This window comes from Tauraco erythrolophus, chromosome 9 (assembly GCF_009769465.1).
Source record: "Tauraco erythrolophus isolate bTauEry1 chromosome 9, bTauEry1.pri, whole genome shotgun sequence".
In the NCBI taxonomy this organism is placed as follows: domain Eukaryota; kingdom Metazoa; phylum Chordata; class Aves; order Musophagiformes; family Musophagidae; genus Tauraco; species Tauraco erythrolophus.
The window spans coordinates 26,504,921-26,519,206 of NC_141473.1; the positions used below are offsets into that span (position 1 = coordinate 26,504,921).

The following is a 14,286-nucleotide window of genomic DNA, read 5'->3' on the forward strand; positions in this document are numbered from 1 at the left end:
AAAAAATGGTTCTTGGAAGTTCGCAAGTAACATGCATTGAATCTGTTATTATAAAGTTAACATATAATGCATGCCTGGTGGACATCTACAAAAGCCCCTCAAATCCTTAAGAATGAGAGACTTTTACACTATGTGCTTTAAAAATATATCTTAGAAGGCATACACAGTAGTGTAAATACTGAAGGATTTTATCTGTTTAGCTAAAGTATAGCCACTGCACCTATATTAGGTAATGAAATAATCTAGATTTGCAACAAAATTCCGTATTGGATCATCAGAAGAAGTTGGCTTACGTCAGTTGCGAGTGAAATAGGAGGAACTCAAGTACCATTGTGACACAGGAGCTCCTGTGATTTGGGAGAAAAATGGACAAAGGAAGAGCAGGAGGTAATACTTGTATGAAATTTAAAGACCAATGTGGCAGGCTTTCTGCTTACAGGAGGTTTTCCTTGTAGCTCTGCTTGAGGTGTTTTTACCCTGATTTTCCAATTAACATGAAGTAAAGTTAGTTTTCAAAGCATATTTTTAAAAAAAAAAACCCAAACAACAAAACAAACCAAAAAACTCCAACAGTTTGAACTGCAAGCACTACTGTCTCAAACTTTTAAAAGTGTCTTCCTGGTTCAGATGTCTCAACTTTCAGATCCTGAAACAGCATTACTGAATTATCACAAAGTGATAAGAATATTCTAAGGTTATACATTTCAGCATGTTCAATTGTATTTACAGCTTCTGTAAAGCATTCATTAGCAGTCTAGGAAAGTGGATGTGCATAAAACTGAATACAGCAGCTCTACCAGCTGTTATCTCAACCTTCAACTGCCAAAGACATATCTAGAAGCAGAGGAACAAATCAAGTATCTGCTAGCCTTTCTGAGGTAGTTACCACTCCACTGAGAACACTGAAACTAGACTCAATGTCACTGACTGGCACTGAACTACAATCATTTTCACTTTCTACCAGACGAGAACATTCTGGAACAGATGGCTTCGCTTATAAACTATTAGTCTCCTTAGTGATTTATTACCTAAATGTTCTCAATCAAATGCTTTTCTCATGTATTTTAGAAATTAGTTTAATTTCATCCAGCCATTGTAAAATCAGGCTATATCCAAAGACCCTCCCTACCTAATAGCTATATTCCCTCCCTAACTCCTGCTATCAAAGACACACTACTTACACGCAAGCCGAAGTAGAGTAGGAAGAACACATTGAAAGCCATGTCGATCTGTAATGTGAAATCTTTGTAGAAATTCTGGCAGGATTCTATTGGGCTATTTGAAAGAAAAAAAAAAATCAGAGTAAATTGTCAGCATATGAGTTTCTATTCTGGTTAGATTTTTATGCATTTCATTAAAGACCTTGACTCAGAAATCCCATTTCTGTTTTCCAGTCGTTTACAAGATACAAGCAAGCATTTCAAATGAATTATTTCATTCATTCAGTTAGTCATTCATACAGTCTTTATATTCACCTGTTCAGGTAATATCTGAGAATTAACATGCAGGTACCTTTAAGAGAGGACAAGCAGGAGAATACCTCAGGATTCCTTAACCCCACATTAACCCTTAAAGAACTGACTTCTTTCTATAGGAGACATACCTATGATACTTTAGGAACAAACCTAACAAGCACACAGCTACATGAAACAGTACATGTTTTTAATTCATGTCATAATATAAAACCTTAAAAAAAAAAGTAGTTGCTTAGGAATACATTACCCATTAGCAACCTGGGGTACTTAGTCTTGTAGAATCCTTTGTTTATAAGAAATTGGTTTTGGTTTGTGTTTGGTTTTGGTGTTTTTTTTTTCTTTTTCTCACTTCTTTTTAGTGTATAGCTATTTAATGTACTTTATGTACAGTACTATGAGCTGAGTAGAAAAGCAGCATAGCCCACTGGTAAAATTAAATAACAAAACAAATTAAGGAACTTGAAGCAGTACTCTAAGGGTTAATTTCTGCATGCAGGTTAATTAAAATACCTTTGTGTGTGTCAGGCAGCCATTGCAAGTTCTAGCTTATTATATTATGCTTTATTTAACAGAGGGACAGATCCAAAGCATACTCTATACAAACTGGTACTTCATAGATACACTTTTATCTAAGGAAGGAGATAACTTCCACGAGTACGAGTAGTGATTTATTTGTGAAGTTTCTAAACTAGGTTGGTGAAGCCACAGAAAACGTTGAAGTCACAGACCAAAGTGAAAGTCAGTCCCAATATATGCTGATGTATATACTATATATACATAATATTCCACCATATATACATATATATACATACATATATTGCAAATGATCATGTATTCATCACAAATGTAATAAAGTGGAAAATTAGAACGTAGATCATTTGATCATTTGGAACCCTAGAAAACATTGTTTTAGGAAAAAAGAAATTATTTGGCTTCCCAGGTCAAATAAATCACTGAATGTGAACATAATACCAGTTAGTATAGCTGTAGCTCTGCAAATATAATGCTAGACTGCTCAACAAGCAAGATTCTATGCATTATGAATGTCAGTTATCTAATTTGAGGCATAAAGGAAATTACCTGGGCTACCAGGTCATTACACATGCAGCCATATTTTCCATTCCTTGTATACATTACAGGTCAAACAAGTTAAGTACAGCATGCCCTCTCCTGTCTTTAGATGCATGAATGTATACAGTAAAGTTCTCCTTGATGTACAATAGCTTTATATTTTAAGAAGCTTCAGTGCTATAGGAAATCATATTAAATGTTTTTAAAAAAAAACTATTTGCAAAGACATTGACGTTATTAAACATTTCTGTTATAGTTCAAATAAAACTGATTTACAAAAGCAGGCAGAAGGGAAGAGAAGCCAAATGTTGCATATAGGACAGAAGACAGCGCCTCATATTTCACAAATATAGCTTTAGCTACAAAACAGTGGGTGTAATCTGAGAATCCAACAGGATCATTTCCTGTATGGCATTATTGAGAGCAAAGGATTTTGTCAAAAAAGGTAGGCTACACACGGAGTCACTGTGCACCCTACCAACAGAAATCACAGGAAGAACAGCAGAAGCAGAATGAACAACCCTGCAAAAACGGAGAGGCTTAGACCCTTAATTCCATGTTAGGCTCCTGTAAAAGCTACAGAAATTCACTGAAGCTAATGGAATTGCACAGATTTATAACTAGGATAGAGAGAGCTTCATTATCTTCCTTTCCACAGTTATGTGGTAGCTGATTGTTAGATAAGGTCAGCTAAGGCTGCAGCTAACAGCTGTACTTTCGTACCATTGTCCTTTACAAAAACCTGCAAGATCTGACAAATTAGCTAAAGCATAATACATCCTCTTTTTTTTTTTTTGCAAAACACTTAGCAAAGTGGACTACAATCCTCATTTAAGACTTTTGTTTACCTAATACCAGAACTACTACTTCTGCTAGTCATATCCCTAATGCATCCTTCCTTTCAGAGATGTCTCTCTCTTTCAATTTCAAAGTTATCCATTTAACAGACAAACACAGTGACCTTTCCTTTTTATTTTAAACAATGATTTTGTCAGAAAGGCACACCAGTATGGCTAAAGAAATTATTATTTATACTCATAGGATAGATTATACAACACTACATTTTCCAAATTAAATTTTGGTGATATTCTTCAGTTTGGATTTTTTGTTTTCATCAGTAGCTCACATTTTAGCTGAGAGAAAAATAGAGCCACTAATTTTTATCGTTGCCCTATTCAGTCTGCTGCAGAAAGGAAGTCAATTTGAAACTCCTCTTTACATCAAGATTCCTAAAATCAGAAGTGCTTTAGTTAGAGTTCGAGACAGTAGTATGCCAGGGTCTCCAGGACTAATAATATACTCCCTGTTTCAAGATAAAATCAGATAGCATCTCCTATGGGATTTCACCCCTTTAGGTCAGCAAAGGTTTCACCTTTGAAGGAGGCAACAGACCATTAGAAATGTTTTTATTACTCTTCCATGTAACCATGCTTCATTGTAAGTGTGGTTTAATGCATTTATAACACTAAAAACCAGGAGAAACTACACTGAAATCAAAGGAATAACATTAAACTAACAATGATATAAAAGTTTTAACATAACTGGATAAAAACTACAATAATGGTGTAACTCTAAATGCAGCATTTATGTGTACTTTGAAAAAGCCTCTTTAATTTACCGCACAAAAACTGAAAAACATCCACTGTAGCCATGATTTCCTGTGTTTTGAAAAGAAAAAAATCAATAACATCAATTTTATTTAACTTAACATAGGGATATCCTGCTGATGATCTATCAAAGACTACAATTCCCCTTTCCCCTGTCATCTTTTTATGTAACAAAATAACTGCCACACGAGTAAGATTTGAGAGACTGACAGTTTTCTTCAGGTCAATGTTTATATCAAGTTACCATTTGCTGCAACTGCATGCTCTGTGCTACAATTTAATATAAAATCGTATCTAGAGAAATAACAGTAGGTTCAGTTTGTCTAATCTGCAGTAAAGACAGAACCTGATTTGATTTTTCAGGTATGGACTACACTCTGTTAAGCTTCTTCTTTCCTCTCTTCCTCTTTAAACATTGCTATTGATTTCAGTTTCACATTACCTCTGTTTACTTGTTTTGTTTATTATTACAGCATAAAGCTCAGTTATATAGGTATCATAGGCACAAACTAGGTTCAGTGCGCAAGAGTGACTACAAAAGTAAAAAAATACTCTAGTTTAACTGTATAGATATGGGACAAAATTCTGACAAGGTGTTCCCAGCATCCTTGAATTGCAATCAACACTGAAGCCAACACTTTACATGACACTTTTACCACTGCTGAACAAACGAACTTCATCATCACTTCAATTCAAAAGAAGTGACTGCTGTTGAAATAACTACTTTTGTCACAAGTTTATTTCATGTATTTACTATTCTCACTTACTTCTGGTTCATTTGAAATACTTCTAATGATTTTGAAATGGTTCTACTAGGATTATTCCTTGAATAGTCATAGAACAAGTGGGAGAGGGCAAAAAATAGTATGTATTTAACATTTTCTGAAATAATTTGTTTCTGTGAGTTATTCTGTTTATTCATATAAAACTCCCCACAGAAGAAGTCTTCATATAATATTTCCAGGATTCTGCAATTGCAAGAGTTGAAAATAATCTTGAGTGTTTTTTCCTGTATCATTTCATCTCTTCGTAGGAGCTGTAAAGCCCATTTCCAACTTCAGATCAAAGCCTTGGCATGATATGTCAATCTATGTCACAGTGCAATCACTACCATTATGACCACAGAGAAGTAAGGGGAAGAAATTCTACATTAATTCAGACTTTAGGCCAGCTTTGCAATCATAGTGATATCTATCTGGATGATTTTACATAAAACGTTCCCTATGATAAAGGGAAAAGTTGTGCACACCCAATATGGTACTTGAAACAACTATCCAGTATGCTATTTACAGTTCTCCGTTCTTTCTGTGTAAGGAAGCGTATTGTATTTTTGGCACGTGTCACGTCAGTCTGCTCCTAATGTTCTTTGCATATTTTTTTTTTCTTTTTAATGACAAGGTCTATCAAAGACTAAGATGGATGCCAATTTTTATCTATGTATAATTTTATAACAAAATGCAAAATGTTAATTTTAAGACATATTAATCTAGCTATATTTTGCCAAGTGTTTTGAAGATAAGATCTATATAAAACATTCATAAACCACTACAAAAGAAAATTACTTCTACTGTAACTTCAGGAAAGTACTGATGTTAATATTGTACTACAGCTGCTACATCTTTGGAACTTTAAGTTATTAGAAACTTTCAGAAATTCAGAGCATTGTCTTAATTTACAATTTTAATTTTTGGAAATAAAGTTGGCTTCTGAATGGTGGAGGAAAAGCTAAATCCATTATGGAAATTAGATTAAATATATTTTAATTCTCAATTAAATACAATGTAAAATTGAAAAAGTTGGAACTAAAAAATATTATTACAAACTTACTGTGCCTGAGAAAGAAATATAACAACCTGAGAATATGAAAATTAGGAAGTTTTTCATTTTCGTTGTGAATGACAATTTTTAGATTGCACAATAGTATATTATATGAAAAAAAAAAAAACCCACAGTAAAATGTGCAGTTTCTATCAGAAGAAATGTCCACTGATGAAAATGAATTTTAAAATCAAATTATAACTACATAAATATTGGTAGAGGCTGCTAAAACATAACCAACACAAATGAATAATGACTGAGAGAAATCAAGCTCTTTAGTATCTCATAATTTGAAGACATTTCATTCACTTCTCACTTTCAAAAGGTATTTGAATGCAATATGTATTAATTTGGGCATGTAAATTTTCTTTGTTCATAAAACTGTCTATAATGGTCTTTTTTTCAAACCATTTTGGATTACTGGATTCTCTGTAATACTGAATTCCCGCAAATTTATTTATAGAACAAACCCAATTTTACAAAGTTTAGAGTAAAATAAGTTTAGCACAAATTCGGTATGACAGTGTCCATTTATACTCCTGTAATACACATTTTACAGAGAGAAGAAAAAGGAGGGGTTATGGTTAGGCTTTTTAGCTGTGTTTCAGTGACACAGTAATAAAGTGAAACTAAGGGAAAAGCTTATTTGGTAAAAGCAACTTTCATTCAATGCAGAATAGTTTTTGTTCCTTTAACTCTAGTTTAGTTGCACAGATCAGAAGGTAATAAGCAATTAAAATCATCGTTACTGAAACAGACATGAACATATAGCAAAATTATAAACACGGATGCCTATCAAGTGCCAACCTAAAGAAACAAATACCACAATTAAAATAAAACAGCAAGACTAAATAAGAATCAAAGGTGTCCAACATCTCTCTGAGTGATAGAGAGTATAACATTTCTTTCTTACTTGAAATGGTTTTCATTTATTAACCAAGTCAGTCCCACAGTAAGACAACAAAATAAATTTTATTGCAGTATGTGTACTGGTCTTCTAAATGCATGATGGCTTGGTAAATGACTCAATTTAGAAGGCCTGCCTTTGAGTCATAACATCAATAAGCTCATTAATTTTTTGATGGCAAATGTCTTCTAAATTACTTCACCCTCCCTTGATGCGATATGGTTTGCCACTGAGGAAGTTTTGCTACTGGAATTCTCAGTTAGCACTGCAGGATATGCAGGAAGAGTTAAGTTAGCTTCCTTCTGAAAAAGGAAGAGCAGCCAGCTGGATCAAAACAATGCTTTAGTGAAGACAAGGGGAAGACTAACTTTGCCCATAGCAGAAGTGCAGTGTAATCTGCTGTCACAGGCCTATGTCTTGGGACTCATAAAATTTGAAGGGATCATTACATCCCTGGTTACAGATATTTTCTAAGAGGTTTTGTGAACCTGGAGCTAGTGACTGAAGAGGAATAATCCCTTTCCTACTAAATTTTGCAGATAGTTATGACTGGATAGCCAAGGATGATGCTGTGATCACTTCCTGTATCTTCGTATCATTAATAAAAGATACATTTAAATCCTTTTTGACCACTCAACCCCCGCTATGTCTAAATCCTTAGCTAACTGTTTCTCTTATGCACACACACATACACACCCAGAGAATCCTGCTCCCAACATGTTTCAGTGTCAAATCCTGGAGCTTCTTTTTTATACTCATAGCTAAGATGCTGACACCACGCTTGGTTGTCTCTCTCACCTTTTTTTACTGTATCTTCTTCCTGTCTGGACTCCATATCGCCTATTACTTTATCCTCATCTCCCTTCAGAAAGCTTCAGATAAATATTTCTGTATAACTCCTTGGAACTTTGCCAAGTACCTTTTTAAAATTCTCTATTCTGACTCTCCTTTGCTTAATGAATTAAACTGTATTTATCTTTCCAGTCACTAAAAATCCCCAACTTCATCATGTGATGAATTTATTTTTGATTACTCTATCTTACTGTTTTTGTTTCCATCTCCATTCCTGCCTTGTCTACATGCGGAGTGGCCTCCCTTCTTTGCCTTGATATGCATCTTTCTCTTTCATATTGCTTCTGAAAATGCATTGCTGACCTTAGGCTCATATATACTAAGCCATCTTTGAATTACATCAACAATCAGTGTTCTCTTTGTTTAATTTTAAAGTAAATAAGCAAAATATAAATCTGATCAATATAAAAGATGAACTGCCAAATAATGTGAAATAAATCTATCTTCCAAGATTTCTTAGACTACTGCTTAATCTACACCTTATAAATAGCAAGCACCTTAAGGGAGCTGCTCTTCAGAAAAAAAGCAGGAACAATGCAAGTGCTTGTCCTTATTTCCATTTCCTAATTTCCATCACAACATCTTCTGTTATTGTTTAAAGTCTGACGGATCACAAGATGGCACTAGAATATTACCCTTCTATTTCTAACCTAATTAAAAAATGCATCATGACTCATCTGTTCTGCAGATGCTTTCTGCAACTAAGTATTTCTATATTATCTCCCTAGCACACTGGGGAAACTCGATAATCTTTTAGATTAATTTGGGGTAAAATTAACAGGTTTCCTCATCCTCCTTCAGAAAAAAATCCATTATAAGAAGAAATAAGCAACAACAAAATCAGATCAATCAGTAATAAATTGGTACGACAGCAGTAAAGATCTTTCTAAGAATCGGATCCAGAGAGATATTGTTTTTCCTTATGATTCTTTCACTTTTCTGGATCATGTGATAGAGAATGAAGCATAAAATTGGTGTTTTCCCTTTTTTTTTTTATTTGAATGTTAACTTATTTTAAATTTAAAGATATATTTAAAAGCTGTGACTTGACAGTTTTTAATGCAAAATTAATGCAGTTTAGAAACTGAGATAGAGAAGGACTTCCAGTGAGGAAAGAAAGAGAGGTTCTTAGTTTTAATTTCTGTCACATCCATGTACAAAATTAAGAGCCAAATTAAGTTGCTACAACCGCGGAACAAAAGCATACTTTCCTGATGTCCACCTCAGATGCACAAGATGTTGCTTGGCATAACTCTACTGACTTTTACAGAGTTATTGGCGACTGACAACATACCATGTGACAGAGTCAAGTAACATTGCTAGTACTTATTTTACCTAATACGACCAAGTAATACAACTTGGTAAAACTCAGTATAATGTTGCCAGCTTACATCTTTCTTTTTCAAGTTTTCCATGTATTTTAAGTACATCTTGCTTCTTCATAGACTGCCCTAGTAAAACATGAGCCAACTTTCAACAGAACTCAAGCAAAACTAAATTCTTATCTTCCTCAGCCCAAACATACAATTGTATACAAGTATGATAAAAAGAAACTTTTACTTACACTTTTTACATTAAATTGCTGAGATATACAGAAAATCTGCACATTAAAATTGCTCACTTTAAAACCAGCATATTTCTTAATTTCATCAGGATGCATGTACATTCACTACTGCCTGAAGCATATGTCTTCTCCAATTACTGACTTTCACAAACAAAAGTTAAAGATTCCTGCAGAACAGTGAAACAACCAGGAACTGAGCGCTAAAACAGGCATAAGTAAACAGCCCAGAGTCAATCTCCACGACTCTTTTAAATTCTTTCAGTAGTGTACAGAAGACCGATCGCGTGCTTTCTTGCAAAATACACCATTAAGAACTTCATCCTACCTAAGATAACTGCATTTGAAAAGGTTTGCTGAAGTAAGTAGAAAGAGATTATTCTTTTATTTTGCATTAGATTTGTTAATCGCTTACCATAAACTGAGAACACTGGCAACTGCAAATAGTATTACATTACCTTGACAAAACAATCTCCCTGATGACAAGCCAATTCTAAGAGAACAATAGAGCAACAGTACCAGGGATCACATTTTTAATCAAAGATTATTATGTGAGACTAATAACATATTAAAGAGAAATACATCGGTATGCTCTTTCAACTAACATTATATTACCTTTTTTGGCAAAATTTAATGTGACTTCAGTTATATCTATTATGCTGGCTGCATTACAGAAAGATTCTGTTAAACTGCATACTTTATTTACTAAAATTGACAATCTTGCATGTTTCTACTTTGTATAAGAACCCTTTCTATTACTTCTTGTCTGTTATTAAATACAATTGTTCTTTAAAATTCTTTATCAAAATGTATCAAAGAGTAATAAGTTGTTGTAGATGTTTACTCCAGAAAACTGAAAATAATTGGTGCCAAGAAAATGCAAACGTGTCATAAGATGCTGCAAAAAGAATGCTAATCCCTTTTCCATGTTCACATTGAATTGAACAAACGGAAATGGACGCAGTTAGTGAGAAGCAAATCAGAAGCATAAAACTTTTCCAATTAAAGCATATAGTTAAACTCTGGAATAGGTTCTTTGGGAGAATGGTGAATCTCAGATTTTTTTTTTAAATAGTGGTAAATATTCTTCAGCCTGGAATATATGGATCACTTACAGTCCTTGAATTTGCATATGTCAATAGAATGATCTATACATGCGATATTTCTAAAATTTCCTCCTTCTTTAGGAGAGGGCCTACAAATCATTGATACCTTAAGATAAGCGTCAGTTTGAATAAATGTATGTATAGCCGCTCTCATCTTGCAACAGAAAGAAGAGTGATATCCCGAGATTCCTTCTTGCTTTATTTTATGTGATTCTATTTTGAAGCTGCTGTCTTTTAAAATTACCCAAAGGTGCTTTTCACATTTGCTATCCACTTTACTCGAACTCAAAGTTTTCAACAGCCCACCATCATCAATGGTTTCCATCTCCAACTAGTCCTCCAGTTCAGTGCCTTTTATTATCCTTCTATTTTGTTGATACTGTCGTCTAACTTTTAAAAGTCTCCCTCATCTGACTGCACTCTGAAAAAAACACGTACAATCTTCAAAAATAAGAATGTCCTCTATCTATCCTATTTGACTCCAAATTAAGATTATTTGTAATTTTTCTTTTGCATATCATCATAAAACTGCACTCTGATTTTCTGCTTGATACGTGTAACAGATTCCTCCAGATGATCTGCTGTATTCTTTCCATATGTTTCTTGCTTGCCTACACACTGTAATTAAAAAAAAAAACCCACCTTCATCTTGTCTTATGGAAGTTAGTCTAAATTATCCTAACTGAAAAATGACAAGAGTACCAGACAAATTGGAGAGTTAAAATATTTCCAGTTCATTCAGCTCACCGTCTTTTCTGAAATTCCATCCTGTAATACTTTAATGAAAATATCTGGCTACTATCTAGTTTTTATTGAGCAGTAATAAACTTGAACCTAAGGTATATTATCTGAATTTAATGTCAGTGAATAATGTAATTGATCAATGAAAGTCAGTATTGCAAAGTGGTAGAAACTTGACAATGCGTTACTGGATCAGCTTTTTTGACCATGCTTTTTAGTGCATGTACCCAAATCTATTATTATCCATAAAAAGCTATCCATATTGTATTAATGATAATTCTAAAGCAGTCTATTAGGACTGCTAATGTCCATTAGGACACAGTTACATCAGGCAGGATATACTGTTTCATATTTCAAAAGAATGCATAACTGTAAACATGAGCCACGTACATTTCTTCAAAAAAATCTGCATAAAACTAGAAAATATATTAGACCCAAACAAATTTTCATAATTTCAGATTCTCTCTCTCACTCCTCATGAGGACCTTTTTAACCTTATCTATCCCATCAGCATAATGGTCCTTTTAATCACCTATAGTCTTTTAATCCCTAAAATACACTTAGGATGCCATAGGTCATGCAACTCAACACATGTACACAGTCTCTCGATCCTTATGCTCCTCCGCTGTGGTTTACTTTCCATATGCATATAACTGCAATCCAGTAAGTTCACAAATTTTCACATCACAGCAGCTCCAGCTGTGGGACCTGATTATTTACCAGGACTGTCTTAATAGCAAATTACCATCATTCTAAGGCTGATTCTATCAAAGACTCACTAAATAGCCACATTTATTTTGCAAAAGCACAGAAACAGTTTAAATGAACAAAGACGACTGAAAAAAAAAAAAATACTTCAACTCTTTCCTAGTTCAACTTTTCAGACAAGAAAACTAGCCTGCAGCCTGAGTGATGGTCTCAATCAGAGCAGCTTTTCTAAATAGGAAAGGCAAAGTTCTTTTTAGGCAGATTAGTAAAACAATGCCTTTCTTTTTTAGCAGTCACTTTACTTCCATTAACAAATGGAATAAAGTATTGCCAACACCTGTTAGCAGTTGCTCAAATCAATTATCACAAGTCTGATATAAAATTACTTTACATCAATGTCAAAAGAAGATTATAATGATATTAAAAATTACTACATAGCAGCCCTTTTTTCTAATATCATCTCAAAATGGCTTGCACTGTATCATCCAACATCTTTTTATCCTGGCTGCTGTGCATGGTAAAACAGATGTGTAGCTAGTCTTACAGACTGAGCTACTGGAAAGTCAAAATGACTGGTGTAATAATCTGTTTTGCACAAATTTCAGGATGAAGAACTTCATGTTGCCATATAGATATATGTCTGATCAGTTTTACAGTCTTAAAATCATTTTCCTTCATTATAAGAAAAAAATAGCAACTGCTATTATGTGGAATATAGGAATAACATTTAAAAAAAATCCTAAGTAATCTTAAATAATAAAGACTCTCAAAGCAGCATAGTATCAGCATGTGAGTGAGATGACAATAGTTTCAAAAATTACTTCCCTTTTTTATTGTTTTGAAAATATTGCATGTTTTCAGTTACCTGCTTAACAATACACACTAAGAGATATATATCTGTTCACAATTACCATTTTTCAAACATTGTAACATTTTATATTATAGGTCCTAAAAGTTAAATGTATGGGATAATGTTTATTCACCAAGCTGAATACTAATTTGCAATTTGCGAATTAATTTTGAACCCAAAAAAGCACAAAATATAACCTGTGAATACATACATTCATTCGCACTGATTGACTGCGCTACAAAATTGTGTCCAGCCACAATGTCTCAAGTCACTTTCCAAAATGCTGTTTATCAGGAAATAACGGGATTGACATCAAATCATATGCTCTACTGTGCTGATGAAATATTTATTTGCATACATTTAAGAACATAAGAATAACAGGTTGTTTAGGATGGTCACAATGTTGTTTGTAAAAGAAACTTAGAGCAGTGTTACAATTCTTCATGTGAAATTTCATTTTAGTGGTATCTTGTAAATCAATACATTTTAAATTAGTTTTCAGGCTACTTTATATTACAGAAAAAAAATCCTCACTATTGTACTTCAAAATTCTTCCCAAATTCTAACTTTTAATAAATTATGTATAATCTTACCTCTTTTCACTGTCACCTGCTGCTAAAGTTGACAGCAGGGAAAGGTTTATCTTTCTCAACACTACTGGCATCGTTCAGCCGTTGTCACAACAGAACAGTTAGTACACTCTTTCTTTCCCACATCTTGACCACACTGCAATTGTCTATCTAGTCAATAAACTACTGTAATATGTTGAAAATTTGAAATATATAGACTTGATACATATTATGTCCTATTAATTCTATAGAAGTGTAACTAAAGATATTAATAAGAATAATTTACATTTGCTCAAACTTTCTAATTTTATAGGTTTTTTTTAATTCCAGTTCATGCACTTAATGCTCTAGACTGCATTCAGTGTATACACCATTATGGTAAGCACATTGGCATGCACAGGCAATACAAGAATAGATTATAATTAATCCCATAGACAACCAAAAAAGATGAAGTTGCATCATGCAATGAAACCACAGCTTGGCCTGGGCTGCCATGCAGAAAAAAACCTACATCAATGAGTCTGCTGTACGGCTCCTAGGTAAGAGTTGATATGAGAGAGGTGAAGTTATTTCAGCAATGAAGTCACAGGCTGAAAATGTTTATACTACTGTAAACAAAATACTGTACATAGCACCAGTATTACTCTGGGGGGGGGGGAAAGATGCTTGTAGAGGAGGACAAAAAGGATGAGAAAGAAGAAGGGAGAGGAGAAATTATAAATTACAGTAACAAGTCTGAAATCCAATCGGTCCTTTTTAACAAGCATTTTGTTATTTAGTTCAAAATAATCTCATTTGAGCTTTCAAAGCAAACCTGAATTTTCAATGTATTTTGCAAAAAAACAGTGGATGAAATAACGAAATACAGAGTAAAACATCCATAGTGTTTATCAACTGATGAATAACTGAAGATAATGAACACACAGATATGTAGAGGTGAATTTTTCAATACAGTGCACAGGATCTAAACCATACAACTTCCACTGATTTGAACGTAGAATGTATTAGACTGAATGAATAT

At 33.6% G+C, this 14,286-nt stretch overlaps 1 protein-coding gene across 1 annotated transcript in view; it reads right to left on the minus strand.

The window, feature by feature from the left end:
• KCNMA1 (potassium calcium-activated channel subfamily M alpha 1) overlaps window positions 1–14,286 on the minus strand; it is a 518,368-nt gene that overhangs the window by 206,759 nt on the left and 297,323 nt on the right. The window contains 1 exon segment of the mRNA XM_086616846.1: window positions 1,182–1,275. Coding sequence (XP_086472972.1) covers window positions 1,182–1,275 — 94 coding nt within the window.